Source organism: Papaver somniferum, chromosome 9 (genome assembly GCF_003573695.1).
Source record: "Papaver somniferum cultivar HN1 chromosome 9, ASM357369v1, whole genome shotgun sequence".
Classification (NCBI taxonomy): Eukaryota; Viridiplantae; Streptophyta; class Magnoliopsida; order Ranunculales; family Papaveraceae; genus Papaver; species Papaver somniferum.
The window spans coordinates 127,940,612-127,968,418 of NC_039366.1; the positions used below are offsets into that span (position 1 = coordinate 127,940,612).

The 27,807-nt window shown below is 36.0% G+C and overlaps 2 protein-coding genes and 3 long non-coding RNA genes across 5 annotated transcripts; 2 read left to right on the forward strand and 3 right to left on the reverse strand.

Annotated features, from left to right (window-relative positions):
• Nucleotides 1-537: 537 nt before the first annotated feature.
• LOC113308404 lies at nucleotides 538-7,804 on the forward strand. The gene is made up of 4 exons (XR_003339771.1): nucleotides 538-736; nucleotides 1,895-2,538; nucleotides 2,658-2,738; nucleotides 3,171-7,804. It is a non-coding gene; the product is annotated as an uncharacterized LOC113308404 (long non-coding RNA).
• A 1,098-nt stretch (nucleotides 7,805-8,902) lies between these two features.
• LOC113308502 (tubulin beta-2 chain-like) lies at nucleotides 8,903-11,040 on the forward strand. Its single transcript, XM_026556960.1, has 3 exons — nucleotides 8,903-9,420; nucleotides 9,740-10,009; nucleotides 10,116-11,040. The coding sequence occupies exons 1-3, from the start codon at nucleotides 9,027-9,029 to the stop codon at nucleotides 10,799-10,801; spliced, it is 1,350 nt and encodes a 449-aa protein (XP_026412745.1). The 5' UTR covers nucleotides 8,903-9,026; the 3' UTR covers nucleotides 10,802-11,040.
• A 1,879-nt stretch (nucleotides 11,041-12,919) lies between these two features.
• Nucleotides 12,920-15,116, reverse strand: LOC113312576 (pectinesterase/pectinesterase inhibitor 18-like). Its single transcript, XM_026561321.1, has 2 exons — nucleotides 14,491-15,116; nucleotides 12,920-13,653 (listed from the first exon to the last, which is right to left on the reverse strand). Exons 1-2 carry the CDS (start codon nucleotides 14,720-14,722, stop codon nucleotides 12,920-12,922), a joined length of 966 nt encoding a protein of 321 aa, XP_026417106.1. The 5' UTR covers nucleotides 14,723-15,116.
• Nucleotides 15,117-21,299: 6,183 nt separating this feature from the next.
• Nucleotides 21,300-23,247, reverse strand: LOC113307690. The gene is made up of 3 exons (XR_003339237.1): nucleotides 23,032-23,247; nucleotides 21,953-22,714; nucleotides 21,300-21,807 (listed from the first exon to the last, which is right to left on the reverse strand). It is a non-coding gene; the product is annotated as an uncharacterized LOC113307690 (long non-coding RNA).
• Nucleotides 23,248-24,194: 947 nt separating this feature from the next.
• LOC113307689 lies at nucleotides 24,195-26,335 on the reverse strand. The gene is made up of 8 exons (XR_003339236.1): nucleotides 26,171-26,335; nucleotides 25,935-25,973; nucleotides 25,762-25,840; nucleotides 25,424-25,561; nucleotides 25,169-25,296; nucleotides 25,010-25,091; nucleotides 24,779-24,872; nucleotides 24,195-24,475 (listed from the first exon to the last, which is right to left on the reverse strand). It is a non-coding gene; the product is annotated as an uncharacterized LOC113307689 (long non-coding RNA).
• Between the last annotated feature and the right edge of the window lie 1,472 nt (nucleotides 26,336-27,807).

Here is a 27,807-nt window from a genome sequence, read left to right on the forward strand (position 1 = left end):
GAGCGCAACTGTACCTTGAATAAGTGTGAGATTGATTAGGTTCAACTACAGTCCAGTCTGAAGTTCATTGGCAGTAGGCTAGTGTCTGTAGTGGCTTAATACAGTTTGATGTCCAAATCTGGACGAGGTCCCGAGATTTTTTGCATTTTTCCTCGTTAACAAAATTCCCGTATATGTGCTTTTTGTTTTTCTGCATCTTTTGATTGTTAAAAGTACAAACACAGGTTTATATTCGTATCAAATGAAAAAATTGGTAATGTACTTGACACCCTCTCATTTTCATATTTATTCGGCTCGGGCGGCTTTAAGACAAAAATTATGGACCGAACCAAGAATCTTACTATTCTGAAACCTGAAAACTGCTACTGACCGTTGGATCAATGGTTTGGCTCAGCTCAAAATTAGCTGGTTTCGGCCCGATCAGTCGGTCCGGCCCGGTTTTTGAGACGTTGAAAATAACTTCCATCGGTACGTTATGATCCCGTTATCAAATATGCTGTCAGTTAGGTTAACTTAACAAGACGGACACATTCTCACTCAACTGTCTGAAACGCCGGAAAGCGGAAAATCCCAGAAACACTCCCCCGTGCTTCCAACTTATAATCTTGAAACCCATTTTCTCTCCCAACTCGATTTGAATTTCAGTTTGTCAATCTGTTTACCAAAACCCTTGGCTGGCCGATATCATTTCCGTTTTATCTGGTTAAGGGTTTTTAAGTCTATTGCCCATTTTCAGGTATGAAATGAATCACTAAGAATGTCTCATTTTTATTATTCGTTTTGATTCATTCTTCTTTAAGCACAAAATGACTTTTGTGGTGATCTTTCGTTTGTGTTCTGAGGTTCTTGGTGTCTGTTATTGCATGAGTTTAATGTGTCCTAATTTTATAAGAACCCTTGTTTTATCTGTTGCTTATGGCATTGTAAAGAGTCTTAAACACTATGAATGTCACATTGAGCAAGCTTGGGTTGCGAACTCTGACCTTTTTTCAGCATGCACAATTTAGAATCATGCCTATCTGTTTAAAAACCACAAGGTCTTCATCTGTTTGTTTTCATGTGTATATCATTACATCTATTGCCGTTGTGGGTTCTCAAATGTACTGTACATAAGGGATTTTTTAGTTGAAGACATAGAAGACAAACTCAATGGATACCAATCCTATCCTATTTTTGTCGAAGACATAGATATGAATTTAGATTGGGTAGAGGAGACTGAAAACCCCTAGACAAAGTGCATTGGCAGTTCAATTAAAAGACAGTGATGTGACAACTTGGTTTCAGACAAACATTAACACATGTGCCAAAGCAAAAATAAATGCTGAGCCGAAGAATTTGATGTGTTGTAACGCTAGGTTGTGCTAGACAAGTATAAAATCAACTGCATAGGCCTTACAACTGCACTTTCATAGGCAAGCTCAGTCCAAATTTGAATCCCTTTTTTTTCCCCTGACTCTCCGTTCATTCTATGAGCATCAATATACATCATCAAGAACACAAGAGGTAGTAGAGACATCAAAAATCAGGTGCCGAATTGATTCCAAGTAATACTGAATGGATCAATCGTTTTGGTGCTCTACAGAACAGTGCCTTGAATCCAGGACAGTATCAAGACATTTAATTTAGCTCAATATATATAATTCAGGTTAATGTTTTCTGTAATAAAAATTAGAATATATAAGCTCCTTTGCGTAATGTTATTAAACATTATTCTCATACTGAATGAATGTACGCCAAGTTTTTTTCATCTGACTCTGTTGCTCTCTAGAGAGGAGGCCATATAATATGTTCAGCGGCTATCATACATTAATGTAAGGGTTGGAAAAAGCCGAGTCTATGCACGCTTTTCTGCTGTAGTAGCAAAATCTAATGTGGAGTTACAACTATTATGCAGGAGTTGATCTCATAAGTGGTGTCTACATATTGACGTTGTTGGGCATCTGCTGGAGCCTCGATGTAACATCAGTGTTGTACAACAACAACATAACTCTCTTCTCTTCCTCTTTTTTATTTTTGACTGAGAGAATTTATCAAACACTTATTGAACCAGAAAATGGTGTTCTTTGATTTCAATGTTCCGTATCTAGAACCAGAAAAAACACAAAAACCCTTACCAGACAGTAAAAGAAAAACACAAGATTGAAAATAGCAGTAAAAGCAATGGAATTACAGTGGAGTAGCTTATAATAGATGTATGAAAGGAGTTATGTTGTACAATTTTCATTGTTAAAAGCTTCTCCAGCTCTACCTGATTCTGTTAAATTTCATAGAGAACTATTGAGAGTTCCATTGAATACTCCTTTTCGTCAGCAAACTAGGTTAACAGTTACTGTTGAGAATATTGTTCAAGCTGGTGTTTTATATTCAGGAAATCCTGTTTTGAAAACTTATGATTTGGTTGCTGTCAAGCCTTTGAATCAGACTGCATCTGTATTTGATCACGTCTGTAAAGCTTCTGAGGTGGATTTAATTGCTATTGATTGTTCGGAGAGGTTACCTTTTCAGTTGAAGCTTCCCATGGTTAAAGCTGCAATTGAGGTGGCATTCTTTGACCTTTTTTTTTCTTTTTTTTTTTCATGTATGACGAGTTAGGGTCTAATTCATCTTATTTTGAAGCATGCACTAAGATTTGTATGGTGTTGTTTATTATTATGCAGTGAGGGATATACTTCGAAATAACTTATTCACATCTTATCTTTAATATTCCAGCAAGGAGGCAAATTGTTACAAATGCTAAGGTGAGAATTTCATAGTTTAAAATTGAAAATTTGATTGCCCAAATAGAAATTGTTAAGAGAGTTGTTACACACATTACCACATAGATAATCTGTAACATCTCGATATATTGTAGTTGGACAAATTCTTTATAACTTGAGTTTCATGGGGACTTGTCATAAATCTCTCATTGGCATTGATGGATTGAAAGTTTGGGTTTAACAGTTGTTGGTTTGTTCATATAGAGATCAACATGATTGTGTCCCAACTCCTGATATTGGGTTGGTATCATCATTATCAATGTCCAGTTGAATTGAGTTTCATGTTAATTTTGCTTAAGTCAGCAGTACGCAGTAGAACCTCTAACTTCGGTTATGAAATTTTCTGTGATATTTGATTTTAGCGAATCATCAAATCTTTTTCTAAGTATACATATATATGACCGCGATTTCCAGCTATTACTGGATTGGACACGAGGGGAAAATATCATTTTCACAAGTGGTGCGTCTTCTGTTAATGAACTTAAAGGGCCTTATGATGTGGCAAGTCTGTCTTCTTTGCTTGGCCTCTCTATGGAACGTGCAAAAGCTGCGACTTCAAAAAATTTCAGGTCTGTTAACTTAAAAACATTTCATCATTAATTTTAATTTGTCAATTTATAAACTTATTACAAAAGGTACGCTTAGGTGGTTCAACATGTTTAACAGTCCACTCTGTGTGTCAGGGCTTTAATAGCCCGAGCATTTAGGGAAAAACAGTTTTACAAGGAAGCCATTAGAGTCGGAAAAAATTCCATATTGTCAACAAGTAGATACAAAGGAGCCTTGGTTGGCTGACTGCAATAACTCGGATGAAATCTCCAGCGGTGAAGGAGATATTTCAGTTGAATGATATTGCAAAAAAATGTTATTCAGATGACAGGTAGAAAGTACGATACATGCATTTGAAGATGTTGGAATTAGATCCATGTAGTAGAAGTATCGTCGATGCAAGTAGTTATTCAGATGACAGGTAGAGTATAAACCAAAATGACTCCTTTAATAGTTTTTATCCCCGATTTAGGTGACACACAGAGATTATACTGAAACAAGTCCTTCAGTAATTAAGTTTGTCTGATTTTATAAATCTGACTTCTCTAGCTTTCATCATGACACTTCTGTGTTAGCATAGATTTTGTTTAGTTAAAATGCCAAATTGTTATTGACCGTTGAGACTTTGTTGTGCATTTTTAAAGCATCCAGCAATTGCTTAGGTTTACATAAATGTTTGTGGACATGGATGTAATGGTACTCAGAAATAAATATTAGAACTTGCATCTTGCGTTTAGTTCCTCATAGTACTTTGTCTTGTTATACCGTACCCTATGATGCACACTAAGAAAGTGAGTCCAGTTTTTGAAATTCTGATCTGTCGTTTCTATGCCTCCATCAGCTTTCTTTTGCTGCCTTAACTTTTTGTTTATGTAACTGTTGGTTTATCCTTCTTTTGGGTTTTCTATAAACTAGGAGTTGTAATATTTTAATTCTTTTGCATTTTGGTTCTCTATGTTTTTTGTTTAATTTTACTCAAAATTTCACTTCCTATTTTTGGCGTGGTTCTTCAATATGGCACCTCTCTCTTCTTTCATTATGATGTTTGATTATTGGGAATCCTTGTTCCATTTTAGTTTAAGTATTGAAATGTGACTCTGTCGGGATTTCTCATATGTGTTTATGATTATCCCTAGACATGTTTATGTGCCTAGACCCACTTGGCCGCCAAGGATTCGCCCAATGGTTTTACCACCATAGTGAAGTAGCTCGTATAAGTTGGTACCATTTCGTCCGGTGCGGCTACGATGTGGTCGGGCCACATACTTCAAGTATGTGACCCATCTTAGTTTTGTGACACCTATTATAAAGTAATAAAAAAAGTCTTAAAACAGTTAAATACCAAAAAGTGTAACTAATTCTTTTTCTTAACTCCCTATTTTCTCTCAAAAAGTGAAATGTTGATAGGGATTTAGAGGTGGCAGGTTTTTAGTTGTAATAAGTGTCACAAAACTAAGAGGGGCCACATACTTCAAGTATGTGGCCCGACCACATCATATCCTTGGCTCATTTCGTCTTGTAGATTTGGTGTATGTAGTCAAAATAGCTGCGAACTAATGCCTGGTGTTAAAAGGAAAGTTACAATATTCTGATCTTTTGAAGTTTAGAATAAAATTGATTAAATTTGGTGAAGTTTCAAGGGTTTGAGAATAATTTGCCACCTGTCACTAGGTCCTTTCAGCATAAGTTGTTACTTATTCTTTTTATTTTAGATCAATTTTAATTAAATATGATCTTTTGAGCGTCTTTCTCCTTTGCCTCTGCTACAACCATTTGTTGATTGCGTTCTCTCCAGATGCTCCAACAAATGGCATAAATTAGGATGTTCCAAATAAAATTTCCACCCATTGTGAATAAGCTATTATTGTTGCCATCTGCCTCTGAATCCTTTTAACATTAATGTTGTTAGTGACTGTTTTTTTTTTTTTTTTACAATTAACATGCTTGGTATCCCAGTATGACGTCGTGACATATCTCCTTTTCTTGTTCTCTGAGAAGTTTTATGACCATCTTTGTTGAAGCGCATTCTCATGAGTGATAGATACTCACGTATGGTAGATCGCTATATCTTTAGTTTAGTGGGGGTGCACACAGAAGGGTGGTAGTTCATTATTCAGTTTTTGGGTTTCCAAGCTGCTTTTATAGTCTCATTTTCATGCTAAATCGAATAAAACTTGGGAAGCCAATTGTCACTGTTTGAATAGTTCTTTTATGAGCGGCTAGTCATACATTTCTCCTTAGTTACAGTGGATGCTTAATAGCACAGCATGAATGCAACCTTTACATCCCCCAAGTTACATTTGCTTCTCCTCGGATTTGACATGCTATATTAGAGTCTAAGTATTAATTACCATAGTTCCAGCCTCCACATGCATCATTACCATATTTCCTAGATAATATTTTGTTAATACAGAAAAGTATAGGAATAAATCAGAAAATTAGAAGCAAATATATGACTAGATATAATGTAATTTAGTGTTTACTCGTGCTTGCCTTTAATTTTGATTCTGGGCAATGATATGCCTTCTTTTATCTTCTTTTTTTGAGAAATATCAATGTGTGCCTAGGTATGAGATTATAAAATGTTTAAATTTCAGAGCTGTACTAGACACAGGCAACCTAAAAAAACGTACGGTTACTTTTTAGATAGTTTTGGTCTTATAACGAAGCCAAAGGCAACGTGAATTGTTTCATGGGGAGTTTAGACCCCTTGTCACCGTGTTCAACCTTGTCTAGTTCCTATTAGTGAATACTTAAAGTCCCTGTTAGGGCGAGGATTTGACCAAGTTATTCGTTAAGCAAGTAACTCATATTACTTCCTGTAATATGAGGTTTAGTGTAATTCTGTGTATGAATTTTTTTTTTTTTTTTGCCTTGCATGGAAACAAATGCATAATCTTTAGTTTAATGAATACAGTGACAGTACGTGACAGTTTGAATCGTAGATAGATATTATGATTCGGCATTAGGGTATGCTGTGAACCTATTGTAAACATGATGCATGATCACATTTTTTGTCGGCTCAACACATGCAACTTCCTTGCTAGTTCCTCAAGCAAGACCATGTTCAAAAAAAATGTCTGAAGAACTACTTAACAATAGTTATAGACTACTGCTGCTAGGGATGATCAATATAGGTACATATTGGAGGATATAGAAGATCTTCAAATTATTCTAGCAACTCGAGTAAAAGAAAGCTTCAAGTATTTGTCTCTCAGCGATGTGGATTATGCTTGCTGGTAATGAGCCAACAAGTATCAGAACTTTTGGGAGACATTTGATTTTCGAAAAATTTCATGTAGGTTTTTGATTTTTGAAGATTAGAGTCACCCAAACCGGTTTGAGTAAAAGCTGTAGTTTTAGTTAAACAAATCGATTTGACCAAAAGCTTTAGTTTTAGTTAGCAGGGTTTCAGAACCCCAGCCATGATGAGTAGGTTATTTGTATGACTGTTTATCGAGACGAGATGTATGTTTCAAGCTACTCACTTTTTCAGACTCCTTGATATGGAATAGTGAATTTCTGACTTTTCTCTACTTCTATGCTTGCATCAGATCTCCTCCGGTAATTGTACTGTTTATTTCTCAAAGTGGTTCAGTTTGCCAAGTAGTCTGTTGTTTCTTCTTTTTATCTTAATTTTTCCGTTTCTGATTTTGGTTTTATCACATTAGTGACGAATCCTATTTTTATTTTTCGCAGATAGATTGCTAGTCGAAAAACTTAGGGTATTCTGTCCTGACATTCATTACTATAGGAGAAAATTTATCTAATGAACTTCTAGAAAATGGAGCTGTTGGTCTTTCCTTTTCCGCCTAAAACCCAATTTTCATGCTTATCCATAATCTACTGTAGGAAGAATCAACTCCAATTGTAGAAAACACAGGGGGGTGGGGGATAGAGAATAAGAACAATGGAGGAAGCACATTATTATACCTTGAAGGATGTACAGGGTTAACTCTTCATCTGTTCTTTAGATAGCTTCTTGGCACTGGTGTGACAATAAAATGTATGCAGAGGTATGAAAATGTCTTTATATAGGAAAATTTAATAGCCTAGTGAAACTGAAGACATAGTATAGTTGCAAGTGACATCAGATGTAGACACTGAATGTTAGTTAGGTCGTACTTGTAAAATCCTGTCACAAAGGTGAGTGGTTGCTTTTGCTTAGCCTACTAATAAGTAGTTGATACTTGTCTAGTCGGATATGCTAATGCTTCTTGAAGTGCAGTTATTTGTGCAAGCCGTCGATTTGTTTGGTGGCTTCTGTTTTACATATTCGCCTAGTGGAAGACAATGGTACCCATAAAGTTTCTGGTGGCGGCCGCGTTGAAAGATGAATCATCTCTGTAATTTTCCGTTCTTGTCAACTATTTCCTTCCCAATTTTGCTGGGTTGATCATGTTTACACCAGACCAGTGCTTCATATATAGCTAAACAATCATAATACGTCGAATATAAATCACTCTTTTCAATCTTGTCTCTTGTTTCTTTAAAACTAAGTTATTTCAGTGTCCTTGTTTCTTTTTCCCTTTAAAATCATTAGTCTTAATCTTTAGCTACTCCATTACTTATTTGAGACGCGAACAAAAACTAAAAAAAAAAAAAGAAAATCACAAAATGGTTAAAAAGACCAAAATCAACAATTTTTGGGTGAAATGGACAGTTAGATTTTGATACTGTTTAAATGGACAAAAATGTAAAAATAGTCAGGATGTAACCAATTTCATCGTGCCCATTTTCAAATATTTTTTCTTATTTTTAATTTACACAGGATGTATCCAGTTTCATCCTTGCTATTTTTAAAATTTAAGCTAAGATGAAACTATTTTTGTTTTTGGCCATTTCACCCAAACTACTTTTTACTCGTCCATTTAAACCGTGATTTAAAAATATTTGGACAAATGATCCATTTTCGGAAAGAAAAACACAAGTATTCAAATTCCGATTATGACCTCATTCACAACACTCCAAGTATATATGTAATGATTTGCTGGTACCAGTTTTGATCAAATAATTGCAATTTAGTTTTTGCTAATTACTTCTAAAACAATTTTCCGTTAGAACAACCAAATTTAAAATCCTCCAGGGTGTAATAATCCCCCTAAGCATGTGATTACTGTGATTAGATCCAACAGATAATAATCACGTGGCTTAGTCCCACCTTTAACATGGGCTGTATATACAATACAACCATATATCAATCTGGTCCACACAAACTATAACAGCAAAAATGCTCTGGCATTTCAAAAAGTTTTTACTAAAATTTTTGCCACGAGGATAATTTGGTCATTTGGCCGAATCTGTTGCAGCGGAAATTGTCTGGTCTGTCGACCAGAATTTACGACACGGCCGTTTTGGGTCATTCACCACTGGCGATATTTTCAATGCGGTGAAAAAACCCTAGATTGAAATTCAAATTTTGAATTTCAAAATTTTCTAAAATTAAAGCGCGACTCATGACCGTTATAGTTACATACAGCTCATTTACACCTACCCAAAATTATTTCTAACCCTAGATTCTTTTTTCCCAATCCCCATACTTACCCGACCCGAATAACTTTTCCTTTCTTTCTATATAAAAAGGGAGTGAAATGAGAGATTTCAGAAACCCTAGTTATTATTTTCTCCTCTTTTTTTCCCACTTTCTCTTCCTTTCGAAATTCATTTCTCTCTCTCTCTCTGAAATTTCTTGTTCGCTTCAAACCCTAGAAAAAATTCAAAATGAGAGAGATTCTTCATATCCAGGGAGGACAATGTGGTAATCAGATCGGAGCAAAGTTCTGGGAAGTAGTATGTGCTGAGCATGGTATTGATCAAACTGGAAGATATGAAGGTGATTCAGAGCTTCAATTAGAGAGAATCAATGTCTATTACAACGAAGCAAGTTGTGGACGATATGTACCAAGAGCTGTACTCATGGATCTTGAACCTGGTACTATGGATTCACTTAGATCTGGTCCTTTTGGTCAGATCTTTAGACCTGATAACTTCGTCTTCGGTCAATCTGGTGCTGGTAACAACTGGGCTAAAGGTCATTACACTGAAGGTGCTGAGTTGATCGATTCTGTTCTTGATGTTGTTAGAAAGGAAGCCGAAAACAGTGATTGTTTACAAGGTATATTTTATAAACCCTAACTCAATTTTTTTTAATTTTACTTTCATTTACTTTTCATTTTTGAGTAGATCTGTTGTTATGTGTTTCCTTTCATCAATTGATGATGAGATTATAGTCTTGTTGTTAAGTTTGTTAGATTTTAGAGTTATTATGCTTTATCTGTTGATTTAGTGTTTTTTTAAATTTCTTCTACTCGATGTATTTGATGATTCATTTTCTGCTCAGGTTTATCTTGTTTGTATTCAGTGGTTATCGTTTTACCAGGTGTTTTTTTTGGTCAGTTTATATTTATGTTGTTCTTGTGTGGTTTGATCTGTAGGATTCCAAGTATGTCACTCTTTGGGAGGAGGAACTGGTTCTGGAATGGGAACTCTATTGATTTCAAAGATCAGAGAAGAATACCCTGATAGAATGATGCTTACTTTCTCTGTTTTCCCATCCCCCAAGGTGTCTGACACTGTGGTTGAGCCTTACAATGCTACTTTGTCTGTTCATCAACTTGTTGAGAACGCTGATGAGTGTATGGTGCTTGATAATGAAGCTCTTTACGATATTTGCTTCAGGACTCTCAAGCTTACAACCCCTAGCTGTAAGCTCTCAACCTTGAACTCTGTATACTATTTTATTTTCATTTAGTGTAGTATTATACATATGTATACTGATTGTTGGTCTCGTGTTTGTTTGTGATTAAACAGTTGGAGATTTGAACCATTTGATATCTGCTACAATGTCTGGCGTTACCTGCTGTTTGAGGTTCCCTGGACAATTGAACTCTGACTTGAGAAAGCTTGCTGTTAACTTGATTCCATTCCCTCGGCTTCACTTTTTCATGGTTGGATTTGCTCCACTTACATCCCGTGGATCTCAGCAATACAGAGCACTTAGTGTACCAGAGCTTACCCAGCAGATGTGGGATTCAAAGAACATGATGTGTGCTGCTGATCCTAGACATGGACGATACTTGACCGCTTCAGCTATGTTCCGTGGGAAAATGAGCACTAAAGAAGTTGATGAACAGATGATGAATGTGCAGAACAAGAACTCTTCTTACTTTGTTGAATGGATTCCTAACAATGTCAAGTCTACAGTCTGTGATATCCCACCCACTGGTCTTAAGATGGCTTCTACTTTCATTGGTAACTCGACTTCGATTCAAGAAATGTTCCGTCGTGTCAGTGAGCAGTTTACTGCTATGTTTAGGAGAAAAGCTTTCTTGCATTGGTACACTGGTGAAGGTATGGATGAAATGGAATTCACTGAAGCTGAGAGCAACATGAACGATTTGGTCTCTGAGTACCAGCAATACCAAGATGCAACAGCTGATGAAGAAGGTGAGTATGATGATGAGGAAGAGGAGCTTCATGAGGAGTATGAACAGTAAGAAGATCTTACTCATTTTGGATGCTGCAACTTCCAGTTGCCCTGTGATTCAAATCTCCTTTTCTTTGGGGATTGGCAATGTTGCATGTTAAGCTTAGTATGTAGTAATATCTTGACTTTGTTTGGTTCTTATTTTCAGTTTATTGCAACTCTTTTAGTTTACTTGGGATGTTTGAATAGTACTTATTTCTTCTGGTATATCAATGGATGGATTGGATTGTTATGTCTGTTCTTAGTTCTTATAATTCTTATTTTGCTGTCATGTGGGTGTGGTTACTTTGGATATGGTTAATGCCTTGCATCATCTGAACCTAAATAAAAATGGTTTCAACTTTCAAGTCAATGTTTTGCTACAAGATAGAATGCAGTGTGTACTCCCTTTGCTCTTGGACCAAGATTTTTGCCCTAATGAAGTTTATGGTTTGTTGCTCTTGGTTGATAGTTAAATTATCTTTGAATGCTTGTTTTTGTGAAGTTGGCTGTTTAGCTTTGTTAGCCCCTGTTTGCTCTATTTGAAGTCTGAACCTTATTTAGGAACCAGGAAGGGTGTCACTAAAGAATGGCTAGAAGAAGCCTACAAGTCTCAAATCAATTTTAAGCCTATTGTGGGAGCATAGTTTTAGGATAAAAGCATGTTGAGCCTTCCTTTTGCCCAGTTTTGGTTTAGTTTCATGTGTTGATTTAAGCTATGGGCAACGGATGGCTTGTGTTCAAGAGGTCTCTATTCAAGCTAGATTCAAATCTCATCAAGTTTAACATCCAAATCTTCTAGAGTTCTAGTAAAGGTCAGACCCTTGAGATTTTTCCAGTGTCATTCTATTAGCTAGGAATGTGCCTGACATCCGAACTCTTCAGCCAATTTTTTAGGAACCAGGAAGGGTATCACTCATGTGCAAAGTCATTTCTTCAGCTGGATCCTAATTAGCTAATTAGCTACAGCGGGATCCCCAATTTCAAATGGAGATATTTTGTAAAAGGGTCTTAACTTTTTGGTCAAATTAGGATCTGGGTCCTAGAACATGCCATTGATGTGTTTGGGTCGTAGACTAACGGAAGACTGGTAAGTCAATCGTTAGTGGACTTTCTAAATTCAATCAAAGTAATGCCGTCTTACAAAGTTAACTCTGTTTAGCTGAAAATAGACACATCTTCTTCCTTCAGCCACCGTTACATACCCACCCCCCATCGTATTCGAAACCACTGCCCAAAATTCCATGAGAATTGGAGTATATGAGAGGAAAACATCACTTGATTAGGTACAAGCGTACAACAAAGAACACAATGTGCTATATCAGACAGGGTACTAATCTTGTGCTCAGACAACGCAACTATGTAGCTGACTTACTAAGGCTTACCATATTGGATGGCATAAGACCAATGTATACACCACTTGAAGCTCTATCATTTTTGCATCCATTTTCAACGGATGCATAGCCTCATGCATCACTTTTCGACGGATGGATGGACCTCATGCATCTCTTTTCGATGGATGCATGGCCTAATGCATCACTTTGGCGAAGGTGCATCGATCCCATCTTATTACGTAACATTTGGAAAATGAGAAATGTTTGTGCCACTAATGTCAAGTTAGAGATTTATGGTTAAACTTTGCTTCTAAATGCTATTTATGTGGTAATGAAATTGGTTCTGTAGACCATATACTCTAGAGTTGTGAGTTTAGCAGATTGGTTTGGAACTGGTTATGTAGCGTTTCTCTGAGGTCCAACATTCACTGATAAAAGATTTCCATTACGTTTTATCAAGTGATTGGGGAGTGTTTCATTGAACTGTTTTAAGAGCTTACTGCCAACTCCCCAATCCATGCCATTGTTGTTGTCTTCATCTTTTACAAGAAAACGTCCTAAATTTCCAGGGAAATCTAGGCAAAAGAAATTACCTTGTAAGAACATGACAACACATGAAAACAAGGAGGACATGTTGGACTCATTATAAAAAAATGAAAACATGATCAAATATCTAAGAAATTAGAGTCAAGACTCACTGAAAACACCATGCATTAGCTATGATAAATATCTGGGGTTTTTCACAATAAGAAACGATGCTGGTACAAAAGCTAGTTATTATATGCAACATAATCACTACTGAAATTTTAAGCACACTACAGTTGCGTCATATTGCATACACTATACTTGGTACGATTCATAAGCCCTGATGTATAGTCTACTCCTACAAAAGGTAACCACTCATCCCCATCTATCAATTGTGCTACCGTGAAATTCAGCGCTTCTAGAGGGTCTGAAATCACATGATACCCATCCCATTGAACTCGTCCAGATGTATTGGCACCTGGTCCACAATTCTCAAATTCGCCATAGTATAACTTGTCCAGCGGCCAACCTTCTTTCCATGGGTGCCATCCTTTTGCATCGATAAATTCTCCAATGAATGATTCCATGATGACGGTTCTTGAAAAGTTGCCCCATGGTCTTCCTAAGTATGTTTTCACTGATCCATTTGCGGCTGCTAAGTCCAAACTTGGCAGTATTGTGCAATTTTGGATCACAATACCAGTTGATCTTTTATCATTGCTTGCACTTTGTGCCGTAATCATGTTCTCTTGTCCTGGACGGGGCTTTCTTGGTATTATCTGGCTGCTTTGGATGACTACGCGTGCATTCCCAAAAATGAAATCGATAGTTCCTGTGATGACGCAATTTGTATAGAACTGACGATGATGATGAACGTACAGTGTGTCTTGGTAAGCATCCATCTTGCACCGGTTCATAACAACTCTATCTCCAGAAACCCTGACTGCCACTGCTTGTTCCTTTTCTGGTCCAGCAGTGTTGAAAAACCCCATATCCTGAGCAATGAATCCATCACCTTCTACAACTGTATTTAGCAGCAAAACAAATAAGAGGACAATCGTAAACTTTATGCAACAAACTATCAGAGCCATTGAATGGGCAGTGCAAAATGGAATGGTTAAGCTTTTGGTTCAGTCAGACCAAAGGCAGTGATTTCTATGTTCATTTCCAGAAACTTGGCATGGTACATAAACATTCAAGCAAGATGGACAAATGTTGTCATTCACCTGCAGTCCCTTCATTTCATACATGCTTTTAGAGAAATCAACTTGCTCATCAAACCTTTATGCTAAGAAGGGTTCTCATCTGGTAGGGGTCAGTTAAGGCAATACCATTTTCTGCCTGTTTGCAGAGGCTTGAATGGCCTTATGACACTTAATTTAGGTTCTGCTAGTTGGTTTCGACCGATGCTTTTCTTCCAGTCTTTTTGGTTTTGACAGGGAACTAGTCTGATGTATAAGGAAAATGATGGGTGTTCTTTGGCCTTAAAACCATTGGTGTTTATGCGCGACTCTTTTCGGCTCACGTAATTCAAATTGAGACACTGAAGGTTCTATAGAGTCAGATACCTGAAATACTAAACTCATTTATCCTATCTTCCATATCGATTAAATATGAGATGTAGCTTGCTTTTGTGTTGGTGAAGAGCTAAATTGTGCTTTAAGGCCGACAAGCAAGCAACATAATTTCAGTTTTTCTCCGAGGAACTGGAAAGCTATACTTTAAAACTATGAAGTCAGATAAAGACCAACAGAAGCACAAAATCATGAAAGCAAGAACAGAAAATAAACTTAGGATTAGATTTCTATGTAGAATTCAAGATCTAGTGACACTACGTAAAGATTAAGTGAAATTTACTTACCAAGTGTGCCAGAATCAAAAGTTTCTTTTCCTTCATGAATATTTAGGCTTCCTGTTACTACCGTCGGATCCATACCATCACCAATTAGGAACAAGTTCTGCTTCTCCTTTCCGACTATCGCTTGCCCAGTATAAACTCCTTGCTTCACGTAAATAGTATATCTAGTGTCACTCATGTTTGGTGCAGAATCGATGGCCTCCTGCACCGTCCGAAACGTACCTCCACCATGCATGTCAACAGTGACATTAGGAATAAAATTGTTAGAAATTCCATCAAGAAACGATGTTTGATCATTGGGATACTCACTCACTGATGCTCAGAAAGAAGAATATTATCATCCAAGACATTTTTTCTGTCAAACAGAGAAGAAATGGAAGAGAAGTGAAGGGGGTGAAAAGAATGAAAGAAAAGAGAATGGGCGCAAGAGAAGAGAGATTTGTTTGCAAGTTATTGCATTGTAAAGACTTTCCTTTTAGTAGGACTTAAGCTGACAGAATTGTTCAGTTGAAAAATAAAGATTGTGATTTTTTGGAAAAGATTAACATGTCCATGAACACAGTCTTAGTAGTTGTTGAAAATTTACTTCAATAATGTCTGCAAATTGAGTAAGTTTCAGTTTGGTATCACTTTCACCCCTGCCTGAACATTGAATCCAGAATGCACTGCACTCCAGTTTAGCTATATGCATTGCCAGAAGTGGAACAAAAAAGTAGTTCCTTGAGTGAAATGCCCAACAACTAAAGCTGGCAGAATTAATTATTCAGTTTTAGAGAAATGAATAGCAAGTCCAATCTTAGAAAATGTTGACATTTCTTCAATAATAGTTTGCAAAATGAGAAAGCTTCTGTTTGTATTGGCTTTCGCTTTCATCCTTGGTCTGTTTGGTGATCGCATTGCTGAAAAAAATTCCAACTGGGTTCATTTTTATTTATCTTTTTGCTGCAAAAAAAGTCGTCTAAAACATAAACCACGAGACCCGCACTTCATAGCTGAAAAAACAGGTTTATCCAATCTATTAACTAATGTTTTGCGTGCATTTTACCATCCTTGCCTATTTCTCGAGTCTTAAAATACATGAATTTGATTTGTAATGTTAATAATAACTGGTATGTACCCCGTGCTACGCACCGGGGCTGGTGGCAATTGCCGATTGGTGTGGCAGGGCTTCGCCCGCACCCGTGGTCCAGATTCATTTGAGCATCTTTTAAATCGAACATGCACTTGGTTATTCCACAAATGCAAAAAATTTCAACTTCTTGAAATATTTCGAATCTTCAGCTTTCTTTAATAAACCTAAAGGTCCAACTGATGTGCATATTATGTTGCATAATTAAAAAGGACCACCAATTAATTCACATATTCTTACTTTGCCTTGTTCTCTGGTTCATGAGAACTTCTTCTTTACTAAATTTTAATATTAGACCACGCTTTCTAGAGTTGTAATCAGTTCGTTCCGAAAGACTAACAATTTCCTCCACTCGTTACAGATTTAAGGTTCACCGAAAACATACTTAAGATCCCGTATTTATCTCGTGTGGTACCGCCTGTTCCTACTGAGCATAACGAAAGTATGATACTATAACAAAAATATTAATCTTGATGTAATTAATGTTATCTTGGAAAAAAAAGGCTATGATGCATAAATTTACCTAATTTTTTTTTATAGTCAATGAGAACATTGTCCAGTTTAATAAAAAGAAAAAGAAAAATTAGAACACTTGTCCTTCGGCTAATCTTGCTTTGCTCTCACATCCAGCTCACTCACTTTCAATCTACTTGTTGATTTACATGTCATCCATGCCATCTTTAGCTTAGTTTGGAAAGATCTGTGAACGAATTTGTGTCAGAAAATAAAAGTAGTATACGATTTGAATATAGTCTCTTAAAAAGAGAATTCTTATAAGGCTTATTTTTTGTCATGTTTTTGCACATCTTCTCGAACTTGTTTTTTGAATCTCCATAGGTAAATTGTAAATTTCTTGCAATAAGAAGGCTTTACTTATGCAACAAAAATCACGTACTCATTTAGTATTTTTAAAATAGAACTCAACTGGTTGATCATTTAGTATTTTTACACATGAGAGACGGAAATATATATATAACTAGTTTGAAAAAATTCACAAAACCCACTCTTGAAATCTTAGATGAGAATAAAATTTCCCTAAACTAATCGGGTTCTCAAAGTTTCTGATATACTAAGAAAATTGTACAGACCCAATATACACTCTTCTACAATGTGAATTTGAAATTTGATACAATACATATGTTTACATTTTAGAGCTTCCCACAAACTTCTCATGCACCATGAACACAATGCAACGTTAGTGACTACCATTGACACCAATTCTTAGGTCTGCACTAATAAAAATCACCTTCAACATTTACAATCAACAATCAAAAAAAAAACTTGACTTAATTAGGAAAATCGATGACTTTGTAAATAAGGTTCAAAAAGGAAAACAAAAACCCGTCATTATCACTTTTAGAGTGCCAATTGGGGTCCAAAACTATGTGAGGATCCATCAAGTTCACGTACTACAGAAGATATAAAACAATAGGAAAGGAATAAAGAAATAATTTTACAACTTATTAGGATTATCGTTGGTGTTATCGGTCAAGACTATTGTAAGCTGCGTTTGTTGAGCCCAAGTTGTCGTCCTATGAGACCAAGACGTTGTAAAAGAAATTCTAAAATCAAACTGACAATTAACATGAATAAAGAAATATACGTAATAACATATACACAAATTAATCGCACTCACATATTAGAATAATCATGGAGTACAATGATTTAACCAAGGATTATGCAAATGGATGAGTACCTTCTAATATAATCAGTTGATCACCAATGACTTCCTACACTATCCCATATACTAAAATTACAACTAACTACAAAATGTTGAAATGACTACGCGTAATCTATAATGACACCTACAAAATGTCTCCATTTTTTGTTTCTCACTCATCGGAACCTTCTATCAAAATTTTCTTTACAAACAAAAAAATGTAATTATATTTTTCCTGCTTTATTAGTCACTTCATTAAAATTTTGAACTTCATCCTCGCCTTCGTTATCATCCTCATCTATTTCGACTAATGGAAGCATTAAGCATGAAAGTTTAGAATGCTACTCTATTTTATCATGTATATATAATATAATTTTACATTTATAAATTTAGAATTTGTATCTGGGAATTATAGAAAGACCTTGTGCACTTCCGAGTGAATCATATATACTCCACCTGTAAATTATAACATCACTTTGTGCATTATAAGGTGAAATTACCGATTCGGAGGAGCTAAACTTCATTTCTTGAATAAGTTTATGGGTATCCATGAATTCACAATCATAGATAAATTATATAAATTTTAATGGGAGGAATCAGTGACCCGCTTTCTTAATCCAGATTATAAGATGATCATGTGCATTATAGAATGTGAGTTTCCCTGGAGGAGTAAAACCTTGATTACTAATGTGATCAACTATGTTTCCATATTACTTTTGGAAGCACATACAACGAATAACTAAAAACATACCATAAATGCTCATGCAGCCATATTCAGTCCACTGTTTGTTATCATGTAACTGCCAGAGATGGCCTGAAGCTGATCAATTTAGTGCCCTATAAACTACCAAATATGCAGAAACTTGGATTAGCATTTCTCAAGTGCACGAAGATTATTATAGTAAACGAATTTTAAGATCCAATTAGATCGAATGGAAGTTTTTTAACATGCAAATATTGTAAGCTAGATTTGTCCAACAGATGTAGATAGTCCTCCTAATAAATCTCGCGTTGCCATTCTTCAATTAAGAATTTTGATCTCGATATTTTGGCAGTAAAAGCGTAAGTTCTCATTCTCAATTATTTTTGTGGGTCTGAACTGAATGCATGTACAATACTCTAATGGTGAACAAATAAAACAACAACACATCCGCTTCCTGTCTATATTGCATGTACAATACTCTAAGCATCCATAATATTTGCAACAAAAACATCCTTCAACTTGAAATAGTAAGAATGATAAGTCAAATAGAGGTAAGTGCTCAGTATGGCTATAGTTATTTCCAGTCTGTGTTGCACAGACGCGGACACTACAAAATTCTCAAAATCCTAGGACGCGGACATGTATATACATATTTTATTTATTTATTATTTATATATACAATCATGTATTTACGCAACAAAGTCAAGTGGTTCGATCCTGAAAATTAGAAAATGATGCTACATTATATTGTTTTTGTGTATAAATTTCAAAAGATTATAAGAGATAGTTTTTTTATACACGCCGAAGGTCAAACAATCAATAACTATTAAACACATGGCACAATCAAAATGCATTCTTAGAACAACACATGCCCAACCAAGGGTGTGCATAATGTCATTTCCAATTGCAAAACTCAATAAAGACCTAACTATCCCATTTATTCTCTCTATCTTCTTATTCTCGCCTCCTCTTCTTCACTTTCCTTCACTGTCGAATTGTTTTGCTTCATCTTCCACTAACACTAAATCCACATCTACCCAGTTATCTCTTCTTTTTCGTATTCTTTAACGTCTCTCATCTGTTATCTATGTTGTGATAGCAGGACAAAAAGTTATTCCAAGACTTTACCTTTGTATCTAGATGTATGTAAAATAAATGTTGGTGATGACTGTTTACCGACGAAATATTAATGTGTATGGATATGTAATGTAATTAATTAATGTATCAGCTACATTTCCTTAAGATTATTATTTTGTATTCTAGTCCGATGTATCGGTTTAAGAATTGATCTAAATGTTTTTCTTTCTTCGTTTAGTTAATAATAGTAAAAATAAAGAAATAAGTTTAAATGAAAATGAAAACAAAAAACGCATCTAACCCGAGTTATCAGTGCGTCCAAATCAGAGTTATCTAGTATGTAACCCGTGTTACGCCGGGGGCCGATGGGATCAACTACTTTGGTGTGGCGGGGCTTCGACCCGTGATCAAATGCATTAGATTTATTTTTTTTTTGAACATTCTTTGATTAGTTTTTTAAAAGGGACAGGGAACTGTGATACCCTATAGGTATCCAATGATTTGATAATTTAAATTCATGTATAAATTTTATGGGCAGATATTAAAATGAGTAAAAAAAAGTTGGCTCCATAAATTTTGTCTTATCCGACGACTTTATCTGTAAAATTTTTGTAAGATATATATATCACATGCAAATTTGTGAAATGCAGTTTTCAAAAGAAAATAAAAAAAATGTGTCGAGATTTGAAAGTCGATCAGTGTATAGCAAGGGTGTGCAGTTTCACACCCTGCTCAACTGGCTCCAAAACCTACAATTCTTAACGTATTGAGTTTTTAATCCCATTTTATCACAATTACACCCCTTTCTTTGTTTGTTGCTTCCCCTTAGTTAGATCTCTGGCTCCGTCCCTGGATCAATGGAACAATATTACGTATGTTCTAGTTTTGCTTAGTAGTTTATCAACGCAGTACGTGCTTATTGGCGGTGTTTGAACTACTACCTAAGTGTAGTTCCATGACATAACTTAATAGGCCTTATCCAAAATGGGAACCGGTCCCCAAGAAGAAATGCTATGATAGCACTGTCAATTGTAAGATGTGAATTGTTATACTCGCTCACCTCTGTGTGAACTAAACTGCTATAGTACTACTCCATCTATAGAATTCACAATAATGTGTTAAGAACGAACATTTCTTAAAATTCTTTCTTTGACTATAAATCCCCCATCATAGCCAATGAATATTAGTTCCAACAACCCGCCTATATATAATACTCTTTTTGAAATTCGGTGTATATAAATATCATGTAATGTAGTAATGAGAATCATTATCATAAACTTGAAGTCTCATCAGTGCGAATATCCAAATATAAAAATGAACAGAAGATAGTGATAATGTTATAAATCAAATAATCATAACCAAAAGTTCAAAGAAGATGTAAAACCATCCATGTTAAATCTGAAAAACCTATACTCACAACCAAACCCAAAAATAAGATCCCGTTTTTCCTGGAAAAGCGAGGCACATGGCGATATGTGAATGAGCAGTTCTTAAGCAGGTCGAAAAGGACCATTTGTTTAAACCTACTGTTCATTTAGACCACAGATTTGATGAAGTGTCTCGACTTTTTCATTTTCTAAATTTAAATTCTTTATCTACTTTAAGCTGTTTTAGTCATCTGATACATCTTTTCCATGTTAGAAATTTGTTTTTGTTAGAGCTTAAGAGTTGGGTACCCGTTGAACTTAAGTTCATTGATTTAGTTATGGGTACCAGGTAATTATGAAATGACTACGTGTCCTATAGGGTGATTGTTTTTTTAGTAAATACTAGTAGTATATATTTACCCCATGGATTGTACGATGATCAAGCCATCAAGGGGTGTAGGATGATTCAAGAAGATCTTACGACAAACCACCCCGCTAGCTAATAAATGATGTCGTGCGCGAAAGTGCGGGAGAGCACGACCCATTAGTTAAACCACAGATTTAGAATGTTGCAACACCAACTGCATAGAAATGAACAATCCTACCACAGTTTTTTCTCACCATACTCGGGAACATTAACCCTATGCCTTGTAATCAACAAAAGGTGACAAATGTAAATGTAAAGGAGGTACCCTGTTAAAGAACATGAAAACCATGTCTTACATAAAAATTATATCAAACACGTTTCCTAAGGAAACTAAAGTCTCACTAAAACTTAACAAAGGAAATCATATGATCCAGTGTGAATTATCTATAACTAATACCCCCCCCCCCCCCCCCCCCCCCCCCCAAGTATCCATCTTTCTGTAAATATTATTACCTTGTGTTGGCTTATCAACAATCTTCCATAAATTAAGGAACATTCTAATTTGATCATAAATATACATAATCCGAGTATCAAAGCACACCTCTGTTTTGAGTTTTCTTGTTCATAATAAGAAATTTGCACCCACCTGATGTGTCATACCATCATTTCTTTGAAAAAGCTCATTTTCCTTCTCCCTCCCTGGGAACTACACCTCCGAGTGCTAGAATAAGGACTCTCTGGGTACCTAACAGTCAGCAAAAACAGAAAAAAAAATGGATAAAAAAATAGATGAGAAGACATGTGCAAAACATTAGATGATGTAATCACAAACAATAGATTGTTGGTCATCCACTTGTCTGTGGAATATTATTGAGGCCAAGACTTAGAAGAGAGTAACTTTAGTTAATCCTATGGTCGATCAAGAAGTGCATTTGAGTCTTCTTGTATCCTTACTAATTTAATTTAAAACGCCATATCAACAGAATATCCCGTCATGTACATCATTTTTGAAATCCTCTGCATGGGAAATAAAATATTAGAATCCATTAGTATCACCTCTATTTAGGCAAGCAAAGCAAAGGATTTCTAGCAGTTTTTACAACAGCTGAGTTGATTAGTTTTGATTTATTTGGTTTAGCAATGAATTGTGCAATGCACTTACCTTGATGACCTTGTTTACAGCATCATCTGCACCATCCAAGACGACATCGGTTTGTCAATAATGATTGCAGCAACATTTAATATCCATCGAGTACTGACGTGGGCCTATCATTTTCGATAAGGTCGGAGGAGAAGCCCAGCCTAATGAAAGCGGATGCTGCAAGGGACAATGACAACGTATCCACACCATATCCTATGGCGTCGTGACCGTCGTCAAATGCAGGCATAACCAATGCAGTCCTGGATCCAAAGAACCCACCCTTCGGTCCCATGCCTTTGTCATTTATAGGACATAAGTTTTAATAGCTTTAAATTTGACCAGTAATAAAGACGTTTATTTCCAGTTCTTGTTTCTACTATTTTTCCTAGGTTGAACCACACATACCCACACGTTCATTCTGCACTTGTTTCGTGTCGCCGACACAGTTATCGAATTGTTTTGCGATTGCTTGATGTCATCACAGTCTAATTCTATTCTTTTATTCTCTCATCTTAGGTGACGCAACTCCTCTTCCAAATGAAAAATATAATACAGCTGTTCTTTTGACTGCCCCCATGGAGAAAGTGACATCGTTCTTCTGCAGTTAGCAATTGAAGTTGACGAAAAGTGTTTGAATTAATCGCTTCATTTGCATATGCCCTTTGCCTCAACAGATGCAACCTTTCAGCATTGAGGAACAACTCAAATTCTCTGACCTGTCTATATATACCGGTGCACTGGTTGAACTGTTAATCTATGTCTCACATTACCTACCTAAATCCTCTGTAAAGTTGGATAATAACAATGTATCAATTAAAATGTTCTGTAAAATAGTCACTGAAAATGTACACATTTTATTCCTAGGAAGGCATCGCCTAGTTAAATATATGGTTCAGTCCATTATAGTTTAAGCAATTGAGTTATCTACCAGCAAAGCAAGCAGTTAGAACACTGTTGTTGCATTATTTTTCTTCACAACAAAACAGAATAAAATGTTAATGTGAAGCAAAACTGTTTTTTTGGCTTTTTTACAGTCAGATATAGATGAATTTAGCTATGCTCGAACCGAACGGGTATACTATGTGAAGATTGTGAATTACCAATTTTTTCTGGATGTATGTGTCGATATCCATGGAAATAGGGTGCTGACGCTGGGTTGTCATTTTTCCTTTCCATATAAATGCTCATATTGGCAAATATCTCCAGGCACTGCGACGTTGAAGAATATGACCACCAACTCTCCTGCAGTGGCATAAAGCTAGTTCAGAAATCAAGAAATCACAGTATTCAAATATACTTAACAAAATCAGAACTCAATTTTATATTTTTATCCACAAAGGTAACTAAATGTGTATGCCGATTGGCTAGAAAATGAAACCTCCCTGGTAACTCTTCGGATTTTGATGATGCAAACTTTAACGAAGACTTGAGCTCCTCAAACTTAGGAAGTTGATGTAAATAAATGTCTATGCAAGCTTTATACGACACCATAGTAGATTTGAAGGATGCGTATGTGAGCATCCTCCATTCCATAGAAGAGCATCCTCAATAGAATACGTGTCGCAAACTAATAGAAAGTGTAGTTGCCTCATATGAAGTCAAAGTAACCACATTCTAGTCCCATGACATGACATTTTAAGTAAAATATATTATTGCTATTATGAATAACGTCATTGCTAACTAAGATGATATGAAGCTGCCAAGCTAAAGAATGGCAAACTAAAAAATGAAAAAGATGAACAAACATAGAAATCTACTAATTCTGTAACTGCTAACTGCTAGCTTCTCTTGCATTTAAGTAAGAGAATAATCGGTAGAAGAGAGAAAACATGTGAATACATAATATATTTCCGAGAAAAGACCAGCAGTGGTGCTTTACCAAATACAAACATGTGAATACATAATATATGAACAATTAGAGTAATTTTTACCATGCAGTAGTAGAAGATACATAAGAAATTGCTGGTACTTCATCCCAACTGGAGAAAATGACAACAGCGAAAAAAAATATAGCAAGTGCATAAAAAACAACAACGAAGTAGATATCCAGCTGCAGGAAGAGGGAAGAAAAAAAAGAAAAACGTAGAATGTTCTCTATCAAGACCTGCAAACCTCCGAAAAATCCAAGACGTATCTATTACATTTCTACAGTTGATAATCTAGTTAGAATGTCATCTGTGGGAGTCGAACCCACATCTACATGGTTGTGAACCATGTGCTCTACCAGTTGAGCGAAGAAAACATAACATTGCATATTAATAACTTGTATCAAGCAAACGAATTTTGACATGCACTATTACGATGACTAAACTACTTGTTACTGTTAGAATGGACAGAAACCATGAACCATGTTGTGCTTGAATACTTTCAATGAAGTTTACAACCCTCTCGATACATTGTTTTATTTAGTCTCTTCGTTGTAAATTTGATAGGCAACAAAAACATGAAAATTAAGGTAGTAATGAGACATGAGATGAGATTACCTGTTTACCAGCATCGCTATCTTACCTACAACTCCAAACCTTAGATCAGTACGTGGGCCTCCTGGAAACACCACAGTAATAAATTAGAAAATGGACCAAAGAGTATTTACATGAAGAACATAAATAAATACATCAAAACATTAAACTGGTAAGGGTGAAGGATCCAATGTTTGCTTGGTATTTACAAAATCTGTTAAAAGTCCACCTGTCCTGTGCACAAACCAATTTCCCACGGTGTCAAGAATATTGAGGGTGTTGCAAGCTATCCTCAGAAATCATTAAGAGAGATAGTGTAATTCTCTAATGTTTTTACTGTTTTTAGTGTTTTTAGCAGTGCTTCCCTTTCATAGATATTTTGGCTTACCCAGCTGCATCTTATTTAGTTCGATCTGCTCCACATGCAAGCAATTTTTGAACCACCTCGAGCTGCTAAATGAAGTGGCATTATCCAAGGACACCTGCTAAATGAAGTGGTTTTTACTTTGTTAAATTAGTCGACTTTGTATTTGACAGTAATTAAAGTTAAGAAAATGTGCATACATAAGGCTACTCAGACTACACAGTATTAATTTATCCATCAGAACACATTACTTACGATGCCTTAAATTTATTCACTTGCTGGACATCCAGATCAGCGAAGACTCTTGATGGAGGTGTAGTACCAAGGCTAATCTTACCTATAATGCCACAATAAGTCATAACACATGGCCATAAACACTAATATATAAGCATGACTAAAGGATAAAAAACTTACCTAAGTGATCTTTCACGTTTGTGCCAGTAATCAACACCACAGTAGGCACGTTCATAGATCCCGATATGATGGCATCACTAATTACGTTCACCAATTCAGCCCACATCGTCATTTTCATGGCAGTTCCACTGAAACCAAAAAATATTATTATTTACCAGAACAATCCACAAATACTTGATGAGACAAAATTAAACACGAAAAATTGTAGGTAACCTGTACCTCTCATTCTCGATAAAATAGAGCAGACATGCATACCTTCACGAAAGGTATCTTTCCCCGCTAATATCTTGGTAACAACCCAAGTATTCCAAACGATTGGATTTGAAACGAAGAGTTATGTAAAGAGTACGATTCTTCTTTGTAGGCTCGAATGACTTAGACTTAGTCTACATACTAAGAAACAACAACCCACATCACTTCTGGATACTAAGAAACAACAACTTGCAGTAAAACTTAACGAATCTAATCAAGTACTTCATACTATAGTATCAAGCAATTGCTTGCAAGGAAATCTCTCTACCTATCGCTGTTAAATACCTCATAAGCAATAATTGGATACAAATTTCTAAACTTTAAAGGAAATCTAAACAGACCTGGTTGATGCAAGACACCCCAGTTCCCCCCCTACTATAATCCTTTTATTAAAAGACAACTAAAAAGAAAGTGGTATCCCTGATCAATGATTCAATAAAGAGAACATGTATTATTAATCAAAAACCCTAAAACCCTAACCAAACAGAGAACAAAAGAACAGAAAAACAATTACCTGCTTGGATTGGAGTTGATATTAGATTCGTTATTATTGCTGGCAATCAAAAACAACAAAAGAAATCAGTGGATAGAAAACCTAACTATTAATCAAGCAACAACAAAACAAAAGGCGAAATTGCATCATCAAATTAACATCTAACTCTCTCAACATCTTCAGCAGAATCATCAAGATTATCAAAGATAAAAGCATTAAAATTGTTCAATTCTATAAAACAGTTAAAACAACGGTACCTCCTAAAATTGATTTGATGCACAAAGATTGTTTAGAACCAACATTAATCTTTATAACAAACATAAACATAAACATGATCGATCTGATTATGAAAAAAAGATGATTAGGGTTCCAGAAGAGAGAAGGAGAGAATAAGAAGATGAAAGAGGCGCGGGTGCAAGAAAGAAATTGGCTTTTCCTGAAATGTTCTGTATATGCCGAACCCTTAAATTCCATGAAAGGAAAAATTGTCTTGGAAATAATATCGATCCACATGGACCGTATCTATAAATTTATAATCTTTCGCGTATGGATGGTAAGTATCTATGTTTATTTAGACCGTCCACAGTGGTGCGAGTATAACCAAAGACCAAAGACTAAAAAAAAAGATCAAATTTGGGTTTAGTCCGTCATGTGGCGTAGTGGGAAAACAGTATATTTGGTCGCGCGTTGATAAACATTACGTCTGAGATCAGGCGTTGGTAAAGATAACGCCCGAGTGGGACGTTGGTAAAGATAACGCGCGAGTGGGGCGTTGGTATAGTATACGCTTCAGAAAAGAAAAAAATGGGGCGGAGGTATAAAGCCCGCCCCATGCAAGTTTCATAAATTGTGAAAGTGGGGCGTTAAGTATATGAACGCCCCATTTCGCGCGTTGTCTTTACCAACGCCCCATCGGGCGTACATTATATCAACGCCCCGTTTCAGGCGTACATTATATCAACGCCCCTTGTGTAGCGGACATTATATCAACGCCCGATGAATGGCGGAGATTATATCAACGCCCGATGAATGGCGGAGATTATATCAACGCCCGATGTGTAGCGGAGATTATATCAACGCCCGACTATATTTGGATTTGGTCTTGATCGCAGACCAAATTTGGTCTGGATTTTACTCTTTGATCAAATTTTGATCGATGGTCCGTCCCACTACGCCAGCCCACTCGACTGAAAATTTGGGTTTACTCGTCCATTGCAGTTGCTCTTAGAAGACTATAATTGGGGCGTCCCACTTTAATAGCCTGGCGTTTTTAGGGGCCACTCAAAAGGATTTAGGGGTCATCAATTTATACCCAGCCAAAGACTCTAGTTAAGGGGTACCCTATATGATATTGAAGTTACATAAATGCCCTTCTGGTAAAACTGTATAAAAACCAAATCAAAAACAATTCTACTCATTTCAACTCTTCTTCTTCCAGTTTCATATTATCTTCCGATTGTGGAAGAAAAAAAAAATTTCCTCGTTCAACCGAAACATCTCCGCGAATCGTAAAATCAAAACATCGTCGATTCGATTATAAAACAATGGATAAGAGAAATGAAACCCACAGACCTAGAACCAAAAATGTTGCTCGGGGTATCGATCCAAACATTGGAATTTTAGCAAGAAATAAAGAAATTCTTGCTGCAAATGAAGAAGAACGCGAAGAACAAGTACCCGGCAATGTAGTCGGTGGTGGCGATTCCGAGACTCAAACACTTCGTCAACTTCAAATGGCCCCAATTAGGTAAGAATCTATCATTTTTGGGGTTTATTTCGCTTTAATTCGTCGAATCGAGAAAAAAAATTTCTAGGGTTTTCGGTTATTTATCCAGATTCGGACGATATGCATGCTCATTTACTTCCGAATGTAGTCGTGTTCTTCATTTTTCAA

Excerpts from the sequence above, each read along its gene's own strand:
- LOC113308502 (XM_026556960.1), top strand. The coding sequence starts at position 9,027 with ATGAGAGAGATTCTTCATATCCAGGGAGGACAATGTGGTAATCAGATC. Across the intron at positions 9,421-9,739 it reads AAACAGTGATTGTTTACAAG|GATTCCAAGTATGTCACTCT; the intron begins GTATATTTTATA and ends TTTGATCTGTAG. Across the intron at positions 10,010-10,115 it reads CAAGCTTACAACCCCTAGCT|TTGGAGATTTGAACCATTTG; the intron begins GTAAGCTCTCAA and ends GTGATTAAACAG.
- LOC113312576 (XM_026561321.1), bottom strand. The coding sequence starts at position 14,722 with ATGCATGGTGGAGGTACGTTTCGGACGGTGCAGGAGGCCATCGATTCT. Across the intron at positions 13,654-14,490 it reads TTTTGATTCTGGCACACTTG|TTGTAGAAGGTGATGGATTC; the intron begins GTAAGTAAATTT and ends TGCTAAATACAG.